At 40.0% G+C, this 25,727-nt stretch overlaps 1 protein-coding gene across 1 annotated transcript in view; it reads right to left on the bottom strand.

Moving 5' to 3' along the window:
- FAM162A (family with sequence similarity 162 member A) overlaps positions 1 to 25,595 on the bottom strand; it is a 28,405-nt gene extending 2,810 nt beyond the window's left edge. Inside the window, exons 1-3 of the mRNA XM_036883398.2 lie at positions 25,356 to 25,595; positions 5,174 to 5,296; positions 2,670 to 2,778 (exon numbers count right to left, since the gene is read on the bottom strand). Coding sequence (XP_036739293.1) covers positions 2,670 to 2,778; positions 5,174 to 5,296; positions 25,356 to 25,389 — 266 coding nt within the window. The 5' untranslated portion in view covers positions 25,390 to 25,595. The remainder of the gene's footprint in view (positions 1 to 2,669; positions 2,779 to 5,173; positions 5,297 to 25,355) is intronic.
- Positions 25,596 to 25,727: the final 132 nt, after the last annotated feature.

The raw sequence follows: 25,727 nt of genomic DNA, 5'->3' as shown, positions 1-25,727 counted from the left end.
GAAAGTTAACTTTTCTCTTTGTAAAGCTGCCACCAGGATATAAAACTCACTGTACTACAGATCAGAAGGGGAGTGGTGCCTAGAAATATAAAAAAGGAGGTGGGGCCTAGAGATCTTGGAGGACCTTAGGGAGGATGGGACATTTTCACAACTCACTTTACATATAAAATACAGTAAGACAGTACAAATTTAAAGTAAGAAAAAGAGTGTGAAGATAGTGGAGCCAGGAACAAAGCAAAAAAAAAAAAAGCGAGGCATGTTAATCCACTCTTGACAGGGTAGACTTCAGTTTAGGCTCTCAGGTGTCACATGAGCAGCCGATGCTAACAGGGAGACCAGCTGCTCTTTCTCCCTGGGGTTCTTAAGAAGATATGTGATATAATGATTGCCTGAAAAACAGATATTGCAATGAGCTTCACAAGCTTCAACAGAAAACACAATGGAGACCGAAAACAAACACAGGAGAAAGTGGAACATGTGCTCTTTCTGCCCAGCTTTTGCTCTCTGCCTGAACCGGACGAGATCCGAGAATACCTGCAACAGCAGTAAGAGCATTTAAGCAGTGCTCCCTTAATGTTTGCCTTTTAACTAATGTTTTGCTAAAATTGAGTGACAGTGAATTTGAGATTGTGCTTTTATTAGCAAGTGCCTCTTCTAACCTGCCCACTGATGCAAACCCATGTGCCTTAGCAGAGTACTGAAGGTTGGATCATCATGCTTATGGGAAGGCTAAGAGGCCAACGGAGGAAGAGTTAACGAGAAGGCCGCTCCACCTTACGATTCTGTAGGTAAGCAGCAAGTCGAAGCTCTATTACCTGAGTATCTGGCAAAGCCTCAGGGAAGAGCATGTAGAGTCCTAACAGGCCCAGGATGGAGAACTGGTCTACTCAGTAAGGGTATAAATAGAACTGATATCCTTAGACGATTTTTAGCACATAGTGCTTTTGAAATTACGGGGATAAAGTACTTCAAAAATGCTTAGAAGGGGGCACATGGTCTGGCACATGGCAGGTGGCAGGAGAACCCCAGAAGTACATGCGCTGCGTGTAAGAGCTGGGACCAAGTGAGGCAGCCGTGTGGACAGAGTTCTTCGAAGCTGGGCCTACAGGGTAGGAGAACTAGGGACAACTGCTAAGGATGGTGATGCTCTATTAAGAGCATCTGAGATCCCGCCAACCATAAACTAACTACTCATGTTGACAATATTTTATGTGAATTGGTATTTTCAACTGAAGGGCTGTGATCCTCATGAAAAGTGACAACAGTTTACATATGAGGGAGTGTTCAAAAGTAAAATGTGTTTGAATACAGCCAAGAACTTGCCCTCCATCCTCCAGGGAGTAGTCAGATGAGCAAGTTCAGCACCCGTGCGGGACTGCCAGCCCAGGGATAAATGGCTGCCCAGGCCGAGAGAAGAGCCTTCTAAGTGTGACTCACTAGCTAATACTTTCGGCTTGAGGATATCTTGGAAATCACCTACATGGCAGACTGAGGAAAGTGTTCCACAGCAAAGTCCACATAGCACCTAGTAGGGCCACGAGTATATACCACTGTTTTCTGCTGGGATGTTCAGGAAGAAATTAGGGCACAGGCAAGACCTTGATGTCATTGTTATTTCCAGCATGCTCTTAGGACTCCAGAAGCAGTCAAATTCAGGCTCTGTTAAGACTGTTGTAAACAGAAAGCCAATACTACTTATCTTCCTGGAAAAGGATGTTCTGAATGAACCCAGCTCTTTTTCAGTCATCACCTGAAACCAGAAGCCAGAAGTTCCAGGAACAGTTTCTCACTAGAAGGGTATGTTTCCAGGAGCTCTGTCTCAAGTCCCTGTCCCTGGAGAGAAGGATGCCCCACAGAGGAGATGGCAACTATTTCTCAAAATCTCTCTAGGCCAAGATGCAAACCTGTCAGGGTCTTTGACATCAGGCTGGAGCAGTGGTTCTTAATTGGGAGATGATTTTGCCCCCCACCTCCTTGGAATATTTGGCAATGTCTGGAGACACTTCTGATTGCCACAATGACCTGCTGCTGGAATCTAAGTGGCAAAAAGGCCAAGGAGGCTGCTAAACGCCTACAATGCAAAGGGCAGGCCCTGCAACAAAGAATGCTCTGGCCCAAATGTCAGCGGTGCTGAGGCTGGGAAATCCTGAGTTAGCAGAATCTGTGCTCGTCACCTACAGACTGAAACAGTCCCACAGTCCCAGCCATAGCTGGGTCTAAGACGCTGTTGACAGGAGCCACTCTTTCCTGGACACTAGAAAGATAATATGTTGATTTAAATATTTATATACTTACGGCTGAATACCTGAGAAAATTTTAATGGAATACAGTTATTGTCACTGGTACCTAACCAATACACTCACAATAAAAACAAACTAAAAACAGTGAACATCACTGTTTAGTCCCATTTCTGTAGTTAGGAGACGACATCAAGTTAGATGACTTCCGAACACCTGACAGCTTTCATCAGGCTCTACATAACTCCAATGAGAAGACACAGCTTTTCCTGCACTGTTTTTATTCCAGGTATTTGCCACAAAGCAAACATTTAGAGAAGTGAAAACTGTTCTAAAATTTGGCTGCAAGGTTTTAAGTAGACTCAGAGAAACTACTTTTCCTTTAAAACATCAGAAATAAAAGCAGCTTACAACCCTAAGTTGAGCACTCACGAGACAGTCTCTGGGATTTCACCTTCCTTTTTGAAGCGGCCTGACCATATCAGGATCTTCTTCTCCCAGTCCGTAGGTTTGTGTAGCGGCACTTTGTGGCTATAAGTGTCTGTGAGAAAAACAAGACAAGGTATCTTTCTTATTTGAAAAATCAAGACAAGATATCTTTCTTATTTGAGATAATGACTATCGAATTTAGCAATAGGAAAATGGCATTTGTGCTTTTTAGCTACTCACTAAACAGAACCACTGAGAAATCTCAAGCTTACTACTAAATGCAATTTCTTAGGATGCCTCATTTCTCAAATGAGATTCCAAAATTTTGTGAGGACTGAGGTTAAATAAAGGCATTATTTCCCAATATAAGCCCTAGCCTTTGAAAGCTGAAAGAACACAATGAATGAAGATATAAAGGTAAAGATGAACAAAGAAGGACAGTGAGGAGCTTGTTTGGCTTCAGTAGAAAAAGAAAAACTTCTTAAGGTAAAATCAGATTATGAAAGACCCTGAATGCAGGCTAAGTTTTTAGACTTCACTTGGGAATGACTGTACATTTGAAGCAAGGAACACAAAGATTCAGGAAGATTAATCTGAAAGACAATGTCTGGGAGAGAAAGCTTGGTTGGACAGAGTGGGCAACAAGTCCAAACAGGAGGCTGTGATACCAGGGTGAGGCAGGACGTGTGACCTGGAGCCGAAACAGTGGGAGGAGAAACAAGTCAATGTGAGAGTAACAGAGAGACCATGAAGAAATCCTGAAGGACCTCCAACCTGGATGACTAAGACAAGCAGTACTGTTAACCCAAGTAAGGAGACTGTGAAAAGAACCACTTAGGAAAGGAAAGAACATGATTATCACTTCAGAGCCATGAGACCCTAAATTTATGAATTTGAGTAGGTCTCACTGATAAGTTGGAAGTGGAGATAACCATCAAACCAACAAAGGTAAACATCAAAGGGAGAGCCAGGGTGGTTAATAAAAAAGAGTGGAAGGCCAAGGGCTGAGCCTTGGAGTGTGACCCACACAAGGGGACAGGAGAAAGGCAGCAAGGAAAGTGGAGTGGCCGAAGAGGCAGATGAACAAGAAAGGTACAGAACCTCAGAGTGCACAAGTCTCTCAAAAACAGGGAGTCACTGAAGATGGGGAGCAGAAAAGGAATCACAGAATGCCAGGGCTAGAAGGGACCTTGCAGATAATCTCATCCTACTTCTATGTACTGCCTACATCTTTCTTGCAGACAGACCATGTCCTTGACTGTCACTTACACACCACACTCATTTCTGCCTCCACACCTTTGCCTACGCTGTGCCTTCCACTTCATCAGAAGGCGACAGCAAAAGGCAAGTCACCAGGAAAAAATTCTAGAGAACCAAAGGCAAGAAAACAGGTTTACAAATAGTACTGCTGTAGTTTTACCTTTTAACCCTTCCAGCACTTGGCACAACTCTCTACAGTTATCTCTTTTAAAAACCTTAAGTACTATATACCCCTTGAAGACAATTCAGGAAGTATAAACATTGTCATGGCATAATCACTATATTTTTATTTTGGTGTATTTTATAAGTCTCATCCTGATTTAAGTACATATTTATGTATAATTTACATGTACATCATCTTGCGCTTAAATGCAATATAAAATTTTGTACCTGCTCTGTTCATTAACATGACAAATATTTTCCATGCTAGTACAAGGTATTTATAAGCACCATTTCTAACAGCTACAAAATCTCATCAAGCAGGTCTAACATATATAATATGTTAATCATTCCTGGATTATTTGACATTTAGATTTATTTCCCATTTTCCTATTATATATAAAAAATGGGAACATTTTTACACTCAAAGCTTTTCCCACATGGAGGAATTATTCCTCAGGATAGATGGCCAGAAGTGAAATACCAGGTCAAAGGGTATAAACATTTTTAAGCTCTTGATAGAAATTCTTTGAGGACAGTTCTTTTCCACTCCCCCAGACCTGCTGGCCCTAGGGCACGCCCGTGAAGAAACAACAACCAAGTAGTTCCTGAGACCCTACAGTTTATATATTATGCTCATTCTTTCCCTGGTGGTGATGGTGACAAGTTTGAGCTAGGGACAGGACTAAACACGGCTGAAATTAATGGCCAATGCAGAGCTTAGCCCTAGTTATATTTTACTGAAAACAGCATTCTTGTACTTCATCTTTAGGGTTCCTTGAAAGATAATTTCTAGACCACTATTTACTTTGATATTTTACTACTTACATCTATTCTCCTACAAAAAAGCTCCAGTCTAATCCTTGAGGCAGAAGATGAAAATGACACAAGGAAAATGAAGAAATCATTGTTATTTGTGAGCACAACCAATATAAATACAATTTGGGAGGCCTGAACTACCTGGTAGGGTATGATGGGGAGAACTTGTGACCACCTCTCTTTTAGGTTCCTTTGATTCCAAGGTTCCTTTGATTCCAAGCTCTTTGGGAGCTCCCTTGTCGTACCAGGAAAAACTAATAAAAACTTACAGGATGGAGCTTTTGAAGTTTCCTGTGGTTTAGTGCAAAATCCACGCATGCTCTTCAAATCAGTGTTTCTGGTAAGCCTTAGAGATGAGGAAACATCTCTTTCACATAACCTAAAGCAACTTCCTAGAAAAGAGGGAAAATATTTCAGAGAAGGAAAATCTGATGTTGTCTCAAAATGAGAAATGCCTGCAAGGTATATATTTCATCTATAAAAATTAAGTCATTTAAAAAATATACTACTCTCTACGTAAGCTATACATACATTTAAGGTGCTATGCTTGGTGCTGATTTAAAATACATTTTGCTGATTAGAAAATGAGTCATTTACAACATATTTCGTCTGCTGTTTTAGAGAAGTACTTCTCATATGTGTCCTGTCATAACAATAATGGTGGAAATAATACATATTATGGCACTGAGCTGTGTAAACAAAGATTAGAAGCTCCCAGAGGTGACAAGCCAAGGTGCCTGGCTGTCAGTACTGTTCTTGTAAACTCAGGATAGGGGGCTGCAATGGCTAGCAAGGTGCTCTAGGAAGCCTTGCTCCTTTAAGCTGTAATTCTCCAATTAGAAATCAACTTTAGATGTAGTCATGAATTATGTGTAATTTTAAAATAATATATTTATATAAAAGTATAAAACTATTATTTTATATATATAGTTTATTTTTACAGTCTAAATTCTAAGCACCTACAGTAATACTACAAATTTCTATGTACTCACACCTGGTTTCAGCAATTATCAATACATGACCAATAAATACACTTTCATTTGAATCCTACTCACTCCCTGCCTCCTACTGAATATTTTTTTCCTCAGACTAAAACTTTTTATTGTTCCAATAAACCAACAAATGACATTTTAAAATTTAGGACAGTGTACGTTGTCACTTTCTTAATGTGAGGAGAGGTTGGGGGAAAAGCTTTTTATTTGCATAAACCAACAAACATTAAAATTATGTTTATTTTCAAGAGGGCTGTCGTAATTCAACAGGAAATAGGACTCTCAAAAAGTGAGGTCATCCCCTTCAGGTCCTGTACAATTTTAAAATGGTCGCTTCTCATGAAAAATCAGAAAGCATGGCAGAAGTGGATGCCATGAATTTCAGTGTCTTTTCAAGACTTAACTCACTCAACTTCTCCCTTCTCTATGGGAACCAGCAGTACCACTTCAGATTTGCCCCAGGTGTGCATTGCTTAAAAGGTCTGGGAGGTACAGATGAATTCAGCCTTCACATTGTCTTCCATGTGAAAAATTTATTTAAAAACATAAAGAACAACAAAAGAAACTCTGGCAGAGGCACTGAGGATGGGAATAGAGTCTGGTTTCCCCAGTCCCATTAAAATACAAAAAAAGTTAGAATTCTACAAAGAGTGTCAAAACTCATCCTTTCTAGCCTCCTCCTCAAGTCCCAAGAGTGCAGCCAGAGGACAGGGCCCCCACAACTCAGTCACAGAGGCAGGACAGGAGCCCAAGGGGCTGACAACTGGCCTGCAGCATCTTCCACTATGTCAGCATGGAAATGATTCAAATGCCACAATGACGACATTGACAGGGCACTGCAAGTAAGTGACTTCTGTCCTGGCTCCATGAAAGATTGTATGGTTCCGAATCTTTTTCTTCTCAATTTTTTTATTGAGGTACAGTTGATATACAATATTATATTGGTTTCAGATAAACAATAGTGAGTCAACAGCTACTCAATTATTATAGTGCAGTTAGTATGTGTCAACATAGAAAGATGTTACAGAACCAATGACTACATTCCCCATGCTGCACATCTATCCCTGTGACCAACTTATGACTGAGATTTTTGTGCCCTTTTATCCCCCTCCCCACCCACCTTAAACCCTCCCGCATGGTAACCACCCATCATTTCTCAGTGTCTGTGAGTCTACTGCTATTTTGTTCATTTTATTTTTAGATTCCACAGTAAATGAAATCATATGATATTTGTCTTTCTCTGCCTAGCTTATTTCACCTAGCATAATACCCTCTAGATCCATCCATGTTGTCACAAATGGCAGAATTTTTTATGGCTGAGTAATACTCCATTGTGTATATGTACCACCTCTTCTTTATCCACATGTCTATTGATGGACACTTTGGTTGCTTCCATATCTTGGCTATTGTAAATAATGCAGCAACAAGCATAGGGGTGCATATATCTTTTTGAATCAGGGATTTTGTTTTCTTCAGGTAAATTCCTAGGAGTGGAATTACTGGGTCATATGGTACTTTTAGTTTTAGTTTTTTGAGGAACCTCTATACTGCCTTCCACAGTGGCTGTACCAATTGACATTCCCACAACCTCACCAGCACTTGTTATTTATTATCTTTTGGATAGTGGCCATTCTGACTGGTGTGAGGTGATATCTCATTGTAGTTTTGATTTGCATTTCCCTTTTGATTAGTGATGTCGAGCATCTTTTCATGTGCTTGTTGGTCATCTGTATTTCTTCTTCAGAGAAATGTTCAGGTCCTCTGCCCAGTTTTTAATTGTGTTGATTTTTTCTTATTGAAGCATTAAGGTTTTTTAAATATTTTGGATGTTGAACTCTTACTGGATAAACTGTTTATGAATATATTCTCCCATACTGTATGTTGACTTTTTGTTCTGTTGATGGTGTCCTTTGCTGTACAAAGCTTTTCAATTTGACCCAGTCCCACCTGTTCATTTTTTATTTTGTTTCCCTTGACCAAGATGATGTGTCCAGGAAAAACTGCTCATGCTTATGTTCAAGAGATTTTGCCTATGCTTTCTTAGAGTTTTATGGTTTTGTGTCTTACATTCAGGTCTTTAATCCATTTCGAGTTTACTTTTGTGTATAGAGTTAGATAATAATACAGTTTCATTCTCCTAAATGTAGCTGTCTAGTTTTCCCAACACCTGTTATTGAAGAGGCTGTCTTCTCTCCATTATATATTCATAGCTCCTTTATTGTATATTAATTGACCATATATGTGTGGTTTATGTCTGGGCTCTCAATTCCGTTCCACTATTTATGGGTCTGTTCTTGTGCCAGTACCATAGTTTTGATTACTGTAGCTTTGTAGTATAGCTTAAAGTCAGGGAGGGTAATCCCCCCAGCTTTGTTTTCTCAGTATTGCTTTGGCTATTTGGGGTCTTTTCTGGTTCTATATGAATTTTAGGATTTTTTGCTCTAGTTCACTGAAAAATGCCATTGGTATTTTGATAGGGAATGCACTGAATCTGTAAATTGCTTTGGGCAGGAGTACCACATCTTCTTTATCCATTCTATTGATGGACACTTTGATTGCTTCCATATCTTGGCTATTGTAAGTAATGTGGCAATAAATATAGGGGTGCATATATCTTTTTGAACCAGGGATTTTGTTTTCTTTAGGTAAACTCTAGGAATGGAGTTACTGGGTGCTTACTGGATTATTTTAAAGCAAACCCCAAGCATCCTATTAGTTCATCCATAAATACTTCAGTGTGCATCTCAAAACATAAATTTATCAAATTCACATCCAGAAAACCATTAATATAATTAAAAATATTTCTTTAATATTGGTACATTATGTTAATATATGATTCAATTCCCCAGTGGGCTCAAAAAACTTTTTACTACAGTTGAGTAAAATTGTGTAAAATCTCTGGACATGAGACTCCATTCTGAAGCTCCGTTTTCCTTTCTACTTATGAACTTTTGAACTGTGCCAGAAACACAGTTTTCTTTTTTTTTACCAAGTAATTGCTAGTAAAATCAACAGGGCAATAGGTATCTGAACAGAGACCATAAAGAAAAAGCTTTATGGAGATTGGGCAGTTAGTGAAGGCATACCAGTACACCAAAGAGCTAACAAACAGTTGTTATCGGCCTGTTAGTGCCAGTCAATAATTCTTTTTCTCCTCCTCCTTCCCTATCCAGGTCATATAATTGCCCCTACTTCCTCTTTCTTACAAGAACCCCTCATTTCCCTGTGCAGGTGGAATACTTCCTGGTTGATGCATCTGTGCTCCTCAGATTAAAATTCTGAGACCCAAATAAAGGCCTTTATTTCTTTTACAGTATTGCCTGCTGTTTCTTGGTTGACAGTTGATTTAAAGAGGTGCACATATTGAATAAGGTTGACGCATCCTGTATAGGTCCCCCTTCTTTTTTCATCATTTATTTGTTGAAGAAACTAGGTCATTAGTTTTATAGAATTTTCCTTATTTTAGATTTTGCTGATTGCATCCCCATGGTGTTAACATATTCTAACTCACTTATTTCTTATAAACAGATTTTTGAGATTTCATCAGATTGAAGTTAGAATTTTTAGCAAGAATATGTCATGGATGGTACTTTGTCCTTCCTATTGTAGCACAAGAGGTATACATCAATTTTGTCTTTTATTGTGATATTAAGATTGATCAGATGCTCAGTCTGACTCATCCCTTATAAAGTTCTTCATTAATCTTTCTTTCATTTAATGTTTTTTAGCCGACATTAGTGATTGTTACTTAGATCTACTGTTTCATCAGGGGATGCAAAAAATTAGGGTAGTATTCTTTTTTACATTAGCTATTTGGTTATCCTAAGATAAAAGTCATACAGAAAATGTGGAACAAATGCTTGATTCTTTCCCATTACTTGGTACTTTTCAAAGTAATGAATTAGTGTCCCTGCAACCTCCAAAGGTGACCTTTTGTTTAAAAATAACATAAGGACCTCTTGAATTTTAACACGTGACATACTAGGTCCTGTCAGTTATTTTTCTTTTTTGATCCTCAGCTATTCCCACATTTAGTCACTGGGGATCTTTCTAAGTTGGTTCCTAAGTCCTTTCAACATGTGGTGAGTGATCCCTGGTAGCTTCCTTACTCTATGACAAGACATTTTGGGCTCATGTTGAATGCTTCCTGCCCCCGATCTGGAATCAGACATTCTTCCAATGTGCCCTGGTTCCTTTAAAGAGGAAATATTTTTAGAGATGCCTTAGGGAGGCTCACTGTTATGGGTTGGCCATTGTTTCCAGGCCTCTTCGGTGAGCAAAGCTAAGAAACACACTCTTACGTAAAACAAATGTATGCTTAAGAACTGAGTTTCGTTAGCAATTTTCACCTTCAGCTTTAGTGTGAAAATTGTTAATAAGTCAGTAATTAACCAGAAATCAAAGCGGAGTCAGACTGAAATAGTTTTGATGAGGGTGGGAGAAAAGAGGGTAATTTTGAATATGGAGGTCACTGTGTAAGAAAGACCAGGGCTCCATATAGGATTCAGTCAGGAGACCACAAGAGGCCTAAGGGCTGTAGGACATGGAAGACAGGGAGCACTCTTAAGAAGAATGGAACACAAAATCAAGCTGGAGAGACACAGTAAAAAATCTGACAGGGTCCTGGCATTTCATGATGCTCTGGGTGACAAAAACAGGAATGCCCAAGGCTTGTCTTTAATGCAACAGAATGTGTACCCTCACAGCTTTGTGGTTAAAAGCTCACAGGAGAGTTCAAGTAGTTCCAAAAAATCTTGTTGTAAGTGGACAAATAGCCTATACCTTAAAGTTGCAGATTCCTACCTGGCTGTCTTTATAGCTCCAGAGTTTGGAGCAGTAGGAGAGACGGGAGACGTAATAGGGATGAAATATGGTTACAGAGGTGGACCTTCCAAAGCTGGTAAGAAACACGATTTCCTCTTTTCTTCTCTTCTTTTTAAAAATAACATTTACTGATACATAACCTCGTATCATGAAATTCATCCTTTTAAAGTGTAGGGCTCAGTGGTTTTAGTGCTTACTCACAAAGATGTATGCTGAACACTACTAATTCCAGAAGATTTTCATTACCCTAGAAAGAAACCCTGCATCTATTAGCAGTCATTCCCCATTTTTTCCTCCCTTCAGTCCTAGGAAACCACTATTTAATGTCTGTCTATGGATTTACATATTCTGCATGTTTTATAAAAGTGGAATCATAGAACATGTGGCTTTTTGTGACTGGCTTCTTTCACTTAGCATGTTTTTTTATTTTGGTATCATTATTCTACAATTACATGAGGAACATTATGTTTACTACATTCCCCCCATCACCAAGTTACCCCCACATTCCCCATTGCAGTCATTGTCCATCAGCGTAGTAAGACGTTTAGAATCACTACTTGTCTTCTCTGTGTTGTACAGCCCTTCCCGTACCTCCCCTCCACACATTATACATGCTAATCATAATGCCCCCTTTCTTCCCCCCCCTTATTCCTCTCTTCCCACCCGTCCTTCCCAGTCCTTTTCCCTTTGGTAACTGTTAGTCCATTCTTGGGTTCTGTGAGTCTTCTGGTGTTTTGCTCCTTCAGCTTTTTCTTTGTTCTTATACTCCACAGATGAGTGAAATCATTTGGTACTTGTCTTTCTCCACCTGGCTTATTTCACTGACCATAATACCCTCTAGCTCCATCCATGTTGTTGCAAATGGTAGGATTTGTTTTCTTCTTATCGCTGAATAATATTCCATTGTGCATATGTACTACATCTTCTTTATCCATTCATCTACTGATGGACACTTAGGTTGCTTCCATTTCTTGGCTATTGTGAATAGTGCTGCGATAAACATAGGGGTGCATCTGTCTTTTTCAAACTGGGCTGCTGCGTTCTTAGCATACTTCCTAGGAGTGGAATTCCTGGGTCAAATGGTATTTCTATTTTTAGTTTTCTGAGGAACCTCTATACTGCTTTCCACAATGGTTGAACTAGTTTACATTCCCACCAGCAGTGTAGGTAGGTTCCCCTTTCTCCACATCCTTGCCAACATTTGTTGTGTGTCTTTTGGATGGTGGCGGTCCCTAGTGGTGTGAAGTGATATCTCATTGTGGTTTTAATTTGCATTTCTCTGATGATTAGGGATGTGGAGCATCTTTTCATGTGTCTGTTGGCCATCTGAATTTCTTCTTTGGTCTGTTCAGCTCCTGTGACCATTTTTTAATTGGATTATTTGCTTTCTGTTTGTTGAGGTGCGTGAGCTCTTTTTATATTTTGGATGTCAACCCTTTATCAGATCTGTCATTTATGAATACATTCTCCCATACTGTAGGATGCCTTTTTGTTCTATTGGTGGTATCCTTTGCTGTACAGAAGCTTTTCAGTTTGATATAGTCCCACTTGTTCATTTTTGCTTTTGTTTCCCTTGCCCAGGGAGATATGTTCATGAAGAAGTCGCTCATGTTTATGTCCAAGAGATTTTTGCCTATGTTTTTTCTAAGAGTTTTATGGTTTCATGACTTACATTCAGGTCTTTGATCCATTTTGAATTTACTTTTGTGTATGGGGTTAGACAATGATCTAGTTTCATTGTCTTACACAAAGCTGTCCAGTTTTACCAACACCAGCTGTTGAAGAGGCTGTCATTTCCCCATTGCATATCTATGGCTCCTTTATCATATATTAATTGACCATATGTGTTTCAGTTAATATCTGGACTCTATATTCTGTTCCACTGGTCTGTGGGTCTGTTCTCGTGCCAGTACCAAATTGTCTTGATTACTGTGGCTTTGTAGTAGAGCTTAAAGTTGGGAAATGAGATCCCCCCTGCTTCATTCTTCCTTCTCAGAATTGCTTTAGTTATTCCGGGTCTTTTGTGGTTCCATGTGAATTTTAGAACAATTTTCTCTAGTTCATTGAAGAATGCTGTTGGTATTTTGACAGGCATTGCATTGAATCTGTAGATTGCTTTAGGCAGGATGGCCGTTTTGACAATATTAATTCTTCCTAGCCAAGAGCATGGGATTTGTTTCCATTTGCTAGTGTTCTCTTTAATTTCTCTTCAGAGTGTCTTGTAGTTTTCAGGGTATAGGTCTTTCACTTCCTTCGTTAGGTTTATTCCTAGGTATTTTATTCTTTTTGATGCAATTGTGAATGGAATTCTTTTCCTGATTTCTCTTTCTGCTAGTTCATTGTGCACTTAGCATGTTTTTGAGGATTACTCATGTAGCACTTATCAGTATTTTTTTTTTTACTGACAGATTTTATTCTATTGCATAGATATCAAAGGTTTCAATTATACATTAGTCAGTCAATAGACATTTAGGTGGTTTCCACTTTTTGGTTATTATAAATAATTCTGATGTGGACATTATGTACAAGTTTTTGAATAAATATCTATTTTCCTTTCTTTGGGGGCATATACGCACCAAGAGGTGAAGTTGCTGGGTCATATGTAACTCTGTGCCTAACTGTTTGAGGATGTGCAAGACTGTTTTCCAAGAGCTGCAACACTTTACATTTCCATCAGCAATGTTCAAATTTCTCCACATCCTGGCCCACACTATGTTTTTTTAATTAAAGCCACCCTAGTGTATGTGAGTGGTATCTCATTTTCTATTTTCTTACTAAGTAATGTTAAGGATTTTTCCAGGTGCTTATTGGTTATCTGTGTATCTTCTCTGGAGAAATGTTCATTCTGCTCCTTTGCTCATGTCTTAACTGGGCTCTTTGCATTAGTATTGTAGGAGTTCCTCATATGCTTTAGATACAAGTTCTTTGTCTGATATATGATACAGAAAATTTCCTCCCATTTCATGGGTTGTCTTTTCACTTTTTTAATATTCTTTAAATACAGAAATTTTTAATTTTGATGAAGTCCAACTTATTCATTTTTTCTTTTGTTGAACTTTTGGTGTCATGTACGTTCACAAAGACTACTGTTAGGTTATCAAATAAGAATGTTATAGGGTAGCTTTAACACTTAGGTCTGTGATCCATTTTGAGTTAATATTAGCTATTGTATGTGGAAGGAGTCCAAATTCATTCTTTTCCATGTGGATATCAAGGTCTCCCAACACCATCTGTTGAAAAGATTATTTTATCCCCTATTGTATTATTTTGGGTCTATGTAGAAAATCAACTGAACATAAATGTGAGGGTTTATTTCTATTCAACTGACTTATATTCCCTTGTATTCCTTCTTGTGTTTTGACACAGAAGTCTGTATTAGCTTAGTGGTCAGCTAATAAGTGGACAGAGACTTCTTTAACTGCTTTCCACCAGTAAGTTTGCCAGCCTTTGATGAAGGGATCTGGGCATCCTCTGGGGTGGGTGGGGGAGCTGTTCCACTAAATTAGCTCTGAGTCACATTGTAAAAAAAGGGAAGGGGGCAAGCCCTATGGTGTGAGAGGGTAACTGCCAGACAGGCCAAATAGTAACAATTCTCTGGGGTTGGGGGTTTGGGGAAGCTCCAAATCTATTCTGTCTTCTGCAGTGCCTGCTGAACAGCTGGTTTTTACAGCTACTGTAATTGTGAGGCTATTAGTTTTCAAGGTTATTGTGAGGCTGAGGAGAGAGGAACCGGTTAAAACTCCACAAAGCTTGCTGTTCTTATTGTGATTAAGTCATTTTTGAATGAAAAATGGTACTCAGATTGTCACAAGCTTCTGGTTATTTTCTAGAGTTCTGAAAAAGCTGACTTTTAAGAATTTTTGGCAGTTTTCATTGCTTTTATATAGGAGTGGATTTTCAGAGGACCTAACTCTTATATGCCAGATGTTGGAACCTCTATTTGTGTAAAAATTTGTGGTTATCTGCAGTCCTCTTTCTAGGTCTGCAATCCCAGAAAGCTTTGCCTGAGTCTGGGTAACCACACCATCAGTGCCACCTAGTGGCAGCAAGTGTCCATTATAAGGAAAGTTGATGAATTATAATTGATCTCAGCTAGTTTCCTCACTTTAAATGTGGATGTAGAATGCACTTCACCAGGGCTGATTTGAGCGTCAAGTAGAGAAACAAATATGAGTGGTGAGATGCTTGAAACATAGCAGGCACTCCAAATTAAGTGTGTGTTTGAAACACTACTTAAAACATTAATCTGCAAAACATTTCAGAGCACTTTTCAATTTTACCCAAAGGTGGTCTGCATTTCTGACCAAGGTAAATTTATGTAGTTACCAACACATGAGGAAATTCTATGAACCACTTCAATAGTTTTTCATAGCTCTCAGGATTAAAACAAAATTATTTAACACTGTGATTCTCAAACTTCAGTGTGTATCAGAACTACCTGAATGGCTTTTTAAAACACAAATCACTGGGCACACCTACCTCCAGTTTCAGAATAGTCCTGGGGTGGAGGCTGGGAATTTGCATTTCTATCAAGTTCCTAGAAGCTGCTACTGTTGGTTCAGAACTACACTTTGAGAACCACTGTGTTTGGGGATTTTTTTAAAAAAACTGTGGTAAAATACACATAACATACAATTTACCATTTTAACCATTTTTAAGTGTACAATTCAGTGGCATTAAGAACATTCACATAGTTGTGCAACCATCACACCATCCATCTCTAGGGCTTTCTCATCTTCCCCAGAGAACCAATGGTTTAATGTGACCTACAAGGCCCCATCACACCATCCTCCCCTGTTCCCTTCTGGTGGGCACTGAGACAGAGAGGGGCACGGCTAATTGGCAGTGAGCAAGGAGGACTCTGTTGTCTGAACCGGAAACAGAAAAGGGATCAATTCGTTTTTTTCCTTAGGTATTATTGCCTTTCCCCATCCCTTTTAATGAGAACAGTGGCAGTTTAGGAGAATAGAATGGAGACAGTTTAGTAGAAGACAAGTTGCCTCTCAGCTCAGTTTGGTAATGATAAAGCAAAAATGCTAACATGTACACCTACCTACCATCAGTCACATTAAGTGTATTTTTGGAGATACTACTTCATTCAACAAATAACAACCGAGTAAACTTACATTCTATTGGAGAGAAAGTATATATACGTGGTTAGATAGTAAATGCCAGAGAAAGAAAATCAACAACGGGGACATGAAGTGTTTCTGTGTTTGGAATGGGAGTGTGTGTGTGAAATTTTAGACAGGGTAGCAGGTAAAGTTTTCTTTGAGAATGCCACTTCTGGAGGAGGTGAGGGAACTAGCATGAGAGGTGCACCTAGGTAAGAAAATACCTTCCAACTTTTTGTTATTACAACTTCACACTGTATGCCAGTAATTTTTACCTAAGTATAAATGCTGACTAAAACAAATACAAAAAATGATATGCATATTAGAAATAACAAATGTAAAAATAATTTTAAAAAACCAACATCACTAAAAAATTAGGGAGTACTTGATGTGATTTTGCTTTTCATTTTGCATTACAAAAAAACCATAAAAAAGTTTTGATAATCACTATTAAGACTTCTTTTTCTATCTCAAGACAGATAGAATACACTGCTCCAGATATCCAAGCCAGAAATGTTCTATCCTCTGGTGGATCACAGTTAAAAACAAACATACAACCCAAAAGAACAGCCCTTTAATCCTTTTGCTGCAATGACAGCCTGTCTCTCGCTGACCAGGTCCACATCCCCCGGGGCCCAGCAGTAAGTCAAGACGAAGCCTCACTGTGGCCTGTAAGGATCTGACTGGCAAACAGCCAGGTAATCTTAAGAGTAGAGGTTCTCAAACGGTAGCGTGCATCAGAATCCTCCAGAGGACTTGTAACACAGATTATTGGACTCCATTTATTCAGCAAATATGGGTGGAACCTGCGAATTAGCATTTCTGACAATTTCCTGGTGATGCTACACGGTTGGTCCGGGGGCTCACAATACGAAAACAGAACCTTTCTCATGGTCAGAGAAAGACGTTCCAAAAGTAAGGGTGGAAAGCTGGAGCGAATGTGAGGCTGGATCAGTCAGAGAGCTCAGTATGAACTACTTTAGCTTTACATACATGTATTTCTAATATATACATGTAACATATATTTAGAAAGAGAAATAAGAGATTGGATAGATACAGACATAATGAGAAGTATGTGTGTACACATGGGTTAATATATATACATGTATTTCCTACCTCTACCCACCGGGAGGGCCTGGATTCAGTGCTACTTCACTAGCAACAAGCATTCTTAGTGCCCAGATCTTGGTTTCTAATACCATTATCCAATAAAAGGAATAAGGACTCCTTGGAGAAAAATGGCTGATTTTAAGCTGGGACAGAGAAAATACAGGATGAATCTGGGGCACCCTGTAGTGCGAGAAAGTAATGAAGTGTTAAAAAATGCGATATAATGAGTCTTAAGAAATACGTATTTGGTCATTCATAAGACCAATTATATATTTCCCAGGTATAGTTGGTCTTCATCCACAGTTCTGAAAACACTGCAGTCTTAAAGGGGAAAAGAGTACCTTGTCATGCTAATGAGACCTTTGGACCCACCCAAGGGTGGGGGCTGGAGGCTGAATCAGCCAGTGGCCAATGATTTAGTCAATCACGACTATGCAACAAAGCCCTCACAAAAACCCAAGAAGAGCTTATCACTCTGCTGTCTTGGATCCTGCTTCTCAGGAAGAGCTATGCTTAGGGGACCAAAATGCTTCCATGTGCCATGGAGCCAGGCCCCAAGCTCCACGAGGATAGAAGCTCCTTTATTTGGGACCCTGTCCTATGGATCTCTTCTTCTGGCTGTTAACTTGTATCCTTTATGGTATCCTTTGTTAAACTAGTAAACCTAAGTGTTTTCCTGAGTTCTGTGAGCTGCTCTAGCAAATTAATTGAACCTAAGGGGGAGGTCACTGGAACTGTTAGGCAAGAAGCCAGATATAAGCAGGAGGAAAGGTCGGGTTGACTACAGAGAGAGGTCAAGACTACAGATAGCTTCCACCAATGAGGAAATTCCTAGCAGGAGGAGTAAAACCACAAAGAAATAACACAAGGTGGAGTCCAACTGGGTATGCTCCTGGGGTGTCCTGAAGTTACTTTTCCTCACTATAAAGTTATTAAAATAAATCAGCATTGCAGTTTAGGGCCCCTTAATGGGCAATCAGAATTCTGGGAAAAAGCATGCTCAGTAAAAATTAGCTTACATCGCTGCCAGCCCATCCATCAACAGTTGTTTGTAGAACATTACCCCTCCTAAAAACCCCTTGCAATCCCCATGAAAAGGAAATCTCCCTAAATATGAGGGGCCTGTCAGACACTAGGTGAGGGCCTGCTCTGTTACAGAGTGTAGTAAAACTTGCTTTGCTTTCTTTAGTTTCATGTCTCATTCTATCTGACTTCTCTGTATCATGGAACCAAACTCCTTCCTAACAGAATCTCCCATCTGTAGTTGGTAGGTCAGAAGCACAGGCAACAGCCTGGGGCTTGTGACCAGCATCTGGAGTTGGGGGTGGAGGGCAGTCTTGTAGGATGGAGCCCTTAACCTGGGGAATCTGATGCTGTGTCTGGGCAGATAGCAGCAGAATTGAGTTGAGTTTTCGGACACCCTGCTGGTGTTCAAGAATTGCTTGGTGTAATGTGTGGGAAGACCCCCCCTCCCACATACCTAATCAGGTACATACACTGGAATCAGCTCTGGGAACCCAAATGGAGTTATATTACTATTACTGCTGTGTATAATACTATTATTGTTGCTGTATATGATGGAACACACCTCAAAAAAAAAACAAAGGAAGAGGGCATGTAAAGGGCCACAGAAGATGACCTGATAGAGCCTATACTGGAATAATCTGAGCAACAAAATAAAAAATGTAATAACATTATAACTTAAGGTATAAAACACACAAGTCCATACTGATATAAATAACTAGATGAATGAATAAATGGGGGATAAGGGACAAATCTCCCTTACAGAAGATCCCAAATAATGTAGATACTCTTCCCTCTGGATTCCTTCCCCCTTGAGTGTGGGCTGGACTTAGTGGCTGGCTTCAGAGTACGAGAGAGAAAAATAGTAACTTTAAAAGGAAGACACAAACTGGCCAAGGTGAAAATCAGGAATCATAAATCATGTAGACATCATATACCATCCAGTATGATGATAAGTGGGGCACTATTTATTCTTCCCCCAACCTGTAACCCTAGTCTTATCACAAGAAAGCATCAAACAAACCCAAATTGAGAGACACTCTATGAAATGCCTGACCATTATTCTTCAAAACTATCAAGATCATGAAAATCAAAGAATGTGAAACTGTCATAGACCAGAAGAGGTAGAGACATGACGACTAGACACAGTGTGGTTTCCTGGACAAGATCCTGGAACAGAAAATGGGACAGAAGTAGAACAACTGGTGAGACTGAATAAAGTCTGTCCTGTAGTTGACAATAATGTACCAATATTAATTTTTCATTTTGACAAATGTACTGTGGTTTTATATACGATGTTAACGCTAGAGGACTCTGGGTGAGGGGTTTACAGAACTCTGTACTATCTTTGCAACTTTTCTTTAAATTAAAATTATTCCAAAATAAGAATATTTTTTAAAACATGGTTATTTAGGTATTAATTATATCTTATTATTTTTAGTTTATACATATTTTATGAATATTTTATATTTACTTGAAACTGAATATTTAAAAAAGAGAGAATTTGATATTACCTTTATAAAAAATGCCACTCTTACTCACACTGCAATATGCTTTTGGAATAGGATAGAAAAAGAAAAGAGTTCCTCTCCCAATCAGGGGAGACCAAAGATGGACAGATAAAAGTCATCTAACTAATGTACCTTGGTGGAAATGAGATTTTTAAAAAAATTACACAATGGTATAGATATTGTCACACCTTGCTATTCTCCAACGTGGTTGACATCACCTGGGAGCTTATTAGAAATGCACTCTCAGTTCCCACCCTAGACCAGAGAACCTGAATCTGCATTTTTAATGTGATATCCTAGTGATTCCTATGAGCATTAGATTTCAAGAAGCTAACAGACACCACTCCATTCACTCAACAGTTGATGAGTACTTACTTTGTACCAAACACATGGAAACCAATACCACATACTCTAAAGTCTAAAACAGTGCTATTCAGCTTCAGCTGGGAACTTAACAGAAATACAAAATCTCAGATTGCCCCCCACCCCAAATTTCCTGGGTGGGGTCTAGAAAAATGTTTTTATAAGCACTCCAAGTGATGCTTATAGATACCAATGTTTGAGAAGCACTGCTCTAGAGAAGTGGATTTCAAACTTGGCAGATTGTAATCACCAGAGTCCCTTAAAAAAACAACAAAAACAACGTACAGGGGCTTCCCAGTGAAATCCCACTCTGGCAGCATACTTTTCAATCAAAACTCTCAGAGATTCTGGTGTGTTGTCATGTTTGAAGATCATTGCTCTTCAACATAATCAGCTAGAGTCCCTGTTGAACCTATGTGAATAACCAGGGCACAACCTGCAGAGCTTAATACCTGTATCTGTATCGGGGCTCAAAAATCCCTTTCGACAGTTAAACTACAGAAAAGCTCTACTTTATTTCTAACATCTGCATATTAATATTGTGTGACTCATTACACTGGAAGTTTGGAATCCCTGCGGAATGTATTAAAATATGCACAGCTTTCAGAGTTTACAGAGTCTCTGATACGCCACTCAGTACTTGATGACATGTAGTGTGAAGTGTCCTACAATTGCCTTACCTCCTCCTCTCAACCCGTGCGGCAAAGGCTGTATTTCAGCCCTCCTCCACAGCAGCTTGCTATGCCTCATGGGTACACAGCCACCGTCTGATTATTTCACAATGAACGTGGAGCTCACAGAGCTGACCCTTCCGCAGGGCTGGGAGACTGTTGGCCCAACCACCTCATTCTCTTTCCCTGGTGTTCCAGGCCAGCAGCTACCATGACCTCAGCTTGGACAAGCAGCCTGTTTCTGGGGCAACAATGTTGCTTTTTCATGTCCCAAAGAAAGGTTTTTTACTCTAAATACTTAGGTGGTTCTCATGCTAGCCCACAAATGCCTGTTTGCCCTTCAAATTCAAATAAAATATTGCTAGTCCCAACCTGTTTGCTGTGGTAAGAAAGGGCAAGTCAGAGAAAGGAACACTGAAAGAAGTTTGTTTTGTGAATCAGTAAATGTATGATTATTTCCAGGATGGCAAAGTCCATACACATACACTGTCTAAGCAATACTGTGGTTTATAATCACAGTGGAATAGTATGTCCAATGTTTATAGCTGCTCAGTAGACCTTACAGAAAGAAGAATGACTAAATTAGGGTTACCATGTCACCTAAGTTAGAACTCATTTCCCTCCATAGTTCATTTAGAAGAGGGAACCACTGATTTAGTTTCCACATTAGAAACAAAGCTAGGCTGCCCTAAAGGCTGATGGTGACAAAACAAACAAAAAAACTCAAATATTAACTTGCTCTGAGCTTTTTTCAATGATTAGACTGGACAGGGATACTCCCTTGTCTGCAACTATTCTGAGAAGGGATGGATTTTTTTCTGGCTTCAAACTGATTTGCCCAGCTCTGGTACGTGACATAGCCCTCTGAATCTGCCAGCCAGGCCAGCAGTGCCCACAAGCCTAACTGCCTAGTTCATGAGGCCCATGCTGACATTCTAGGGCGCAGGATTTAAGTGATGATATTGCCTACTGGCTCTCACTCTGGCGCTGGTATTGTGCTTACCCATGCTCCTCCACAGTAAGATTCCTTTTGTCTGCCACACTCCAAAACGGATTTGGGAAACAGGGATAGAAGTTTTAAGCAGGAAAACAACAATAACAATAGTGATTTTATCACCTGAGTGCAGGTAGAAGAGGGTGAAGGGAGGGGGAGTGGGAAGACATGAATATGGAAACCTCCGTTTAGGCAGTGCCACACTTAGTTTAAGTGGGCTCCTAATGGAGAGACCTGACATGTGAAAAATACTAGGGAGGAAAAACGGGCAAGACAGATTGACATTATGAGCTTTCTGAGCTGGCTAAAACCCTAATCACCATTTTCAGAATTATTTCTATGGGAAAAAAATTTTAGAGTTCAAAAAATAGATCTCCAAATAAACCTTTGGAACCTGGCCAGTTTTTAAAATGCGGGAGAACTATGGAAAAAAGTCTTGCAATTCTATGTATCTGGCGGCCAAACTTCAATGAGATGGGGCTACTACTTGGTATTTTTTTCCTTCCATCAACATTCAGCCCATTCCCGTTTTGCGGAATGGAAACTTGCAACTCTCTCAGCCTTAGCTGTTGACCTAAATTGGCTCTGTGACAGAAAAAGATTCCCTACCTCCCCATCTGTTTTCTCATCCTTCCCCATAGGCTTGGAACAATATTAGTGTTTTTTTCATTCTGAACTTAGTGACCAGTTTCGTCTGTGGTCCCTCTTACTGAGGGATGTTGTACCAAACTTAATTCACATCCTCTAGATTCTTCCTTTCACTGCCCTTTTCTTGCCAAACGACGTCTCCCCATTCTTAAAAAAAAAAAAAACTTTACGTAATAGAAGTAACACTTGCTCATTACAGAAAATTTGGAAGCTAAAACAATGTATGAAGAAAAATAAAAGCACTTATGATCACACTATCCAAGGATAACATTTAGGTATATTTTGTCCCAGACCTTTTCCTATATTCATATACAACATACACATTTTTCATAATCAGATAATACTTTACCTTGTTGATACCACAAACTTTTTAGCAAGAACAAACAAAAGGAACAATGAAGGCACAGAATGCAGTGGAAATAAAACCAAAATAGTAGCCAGGAGAGAGCAGTTATGCCCAGCTTTGTGCCTGTGTGGCCCTAACCAAGTTAGTTCCCTTCTGGGGCCTTGAGTTTCCTTATCTGTAGAGTCAGAAGCCTGGACTATAGGACTTCTAATGATTATGTTATGGAATGTGTGTTAAACTAACAAGGAGGCCGCCCATGGTCCACTGCCTTTGTATACTAATGATAATAATAAATTCATTTAAAAATCTGCTGGTAAGTCAAAGGAGTTTAGGGCAGTAAAACTATCCTGAAGGTGTAATGGAAAGCCATTCCATTCCTTTGACCTAGTAATTATTCTGTAGAATTATTAAAAATAATTTAAAATAATGATTTCTAAAAGTAATTATTAAAATAATTAAAAGTAATTACTCCAAACATATCTATCATCTGTTAAACCATAAGCTAGACACTGCTAAGTGCTGAGGAATTAGTTAGAACAAAATAGACTCAGGCTTCACCCTCATGGAACCCACAGCAGCCATTTAGTTTCAAATCACTGTATCAGTGCTTTTAAAGTTAGCATAGACTGCTCTGAATAATGGATAAAAGCTACGAACCCTCTCTTCCCAACACAGGTATATATAATCATAAGAATTTGAATATAGTTTCAGAGGTTCACAGGACCTCTCCTCTGTGAAAGGATCCAAGAATGGCAAGTTACCAACCATGACCTTAGCTACAGCTACATCTGCAAAACAATAAAGAACGAGTTCATAAAAGCCTATGCTTTGTTTGTTAAGGGAGTATAGCAAAGATTTCAAAAAGAAACAATTAAAAAATAAATGTCCATCATTTAAAGGAAAAGCTTTGGCTGCTTGAAATTTCACTCATCTGGAGCATCTTATTCAAAATAATATTTTGGATAAGTGAGGTAAGCCTAGATTATGTTCCTATTTAAGCTACTATTCCTTTGGTTAAGACTGACTGTTAAAATCAGTATTCACAGTTGAAAATCCATCTGCACGTGAATGTGTGCTTCCATTTCACAAGTACATCTGCATTTCATGCATTTCAATCACATCAGAGACCCAAATGAGCCCTGACAAATACACATACAATACACACATAGCCTCAATAAGCAGCTTGAACACAGCAAAGAGCAGAGGTTCCAGAATTAGGGGGCCCTGATTCATCTGCTGGCTCTAACATTTTATGGCAAAGTGAGCTTGGACAAGTCATTTAACCCTCTGACCTATGTTTATTCATTTGTAACATGGAGAGGGGATGGTAAGACTTTCCTAAGGGGGCTACTATGAGAAATCAACCAAGTAAAATAATTTAGGCCCAAGTATTTAGCTATAAAATGGGCAAAAGTGGGTGAGAGAGCAGACTGCTTCAAGTTGCTCACAAAACATCAAGACATTCAGAGAAGGTTCTTTGGAAAGAGTTGCTCATATAACGTCTTTAGTGGTTCTACCTAGTAAAATTAGTTGTTCTTAAATTGCTCAAGGAGTTTTGCTTTGATTGAACACCCAACAGTGAAGTTCTTAAACACCAAAGTCTACAGACAGGCTTTGGAATCTTTATAATGCATAAATATATTCTCATGGCAAAAGGATAACTACTTACAAAATACTCAGTCTTCATTCTTATGTAGTCAAAGTCCCTTTCACGCAGTCTGTTCTTTTTTACAGACCAAGGATTCTTTCACTTACCTTGCTGAAAAGGTTAACAAAAGATTTTAGGTGAACTGGTTTAACAAAGCTGAACAAATCAGTGAAATCAATCTCTCTTAGTGGAGGTGGTGTTTGTTTTAAAGGAAGCAAATAATATTCTTCAGTAGGAAACACATTTTCCAGTCCATTCTCCACTAGAACTCAAAATAAGCCATGTAAAAGAACTTTTTTTTTACACATTACTTCATTTACATTTGCAATGTATATTTATATTATTTCAGTAGGCAAGTTTGGGCCGATTCTTCTTTTAAAATTTGAATCGAACAACTTATTGGTAATTTGAAACCAAGGAATAAAAAGATCATTACATCCTATCAAAACTCATAAAGGTGACCAAAAGAGTGATTTGCCCTTGTGCCTAGAAAAGAGCCAAGAGGCAAACAGCCTCATTTCTCAGCCCCTATGAGCAAAGGCTCTACTAGTTCTCCAAGAGGGGAATTAAGCTGACTCCAAATAGGCACAACACAAACGTCTACTAGGAAAACAAACAGCAGATTCTGTATTTACCTAACACTTTTCTCCAAGAAATTCAAAGCACTTCATTGCAGAACTGTTTAAATGCACCCCCCTTCTTAAGAAAACAACTACTACTATTCTGTGGGATACTAAATCCCTTTCCTAATCAGAAACTAAATAGGTAGGAAACCTCACACTCGAGGCTTTCTGAGAGCAGGGGAGACGTGGGGGCCGCGGGCGGAGACTCAGTTCTCAAGTAGAGTAACGACGGGAGAGGTTAGGGTGCAAAGCTGAGTCTGGCAATGGGAGAGTTTTAAGGATGGCAGGTGCCTTAAGAACTGAGCTCAGAGGAGGCTGGGAATGGGGTTGGGGCGAGGGGTCGGCGAGCAGGAGGTCGTTAAGTCGGTGGGAGCTGGGTGCGAGGTTCACTCCGGGCCGGCCCCTGTGTCTGAGAATACTTGCTCACTCAGCCCTTGCTCTACCTTGGGGGTAGGATTAGAGCAACCTGAGGGGAGTGCGTGATGGAACTGAGCAACCACCAGGCCCGGGGAGGCTGCAGGATTCCTCCACTTCCCGCAGCCACGCTGGCTTCCCGCCCTCCCCCAGCCTGGCCCGCGTCTCACCCGCCGCCAGGCGCAGGCCACGGAGTCTTCCCATGGCCGCGTTCTCCGCCGACCAGCACAGCGCCACCGATGCGGCGACGGCGCGAGGGCGCCTAATGTCACCGGGCGCAGCAAGGGGAAGGGCGAAGGCCGCCCTAGAGGGCGGGGCTTGCGGGCCCTGCGGCCGGGGCGGGCGCGTCGTGCGGGGCGCGCGGGCGTGTGGGACGTGCGTGACGGGCGGATGCGCGGGCGCCGTGCCCGCTCGCCCGGAGGGGGCCGCGTCGCGGAGGCGTCCCTAGTTAAGGCTGCCCCTGTGGGTGTGGGCACCGTAGCCCTTTGCTGTATGGTTGCCTGCACGTAAGGAGGTGCCCGTTTAAACTACAAAAGCAATGT

Source organism: Manis pentadactyla, chromosome 1, assembly GCF_030020395.1.
Source record: "Manis pentadactyla isolate mManPen7 chromosome 1, mManPen7.hap1, whole genome shotgun sequence".
NCBI classification, from domain to species: Eukaryota; Metazoa; Chordata; class Mammalia; order Pholidota; family Manidae; genus Manis; species Manis pentadactyla.
This window is presented reverse-complemented; position numbering and strand designations above follow the sequence as displayed.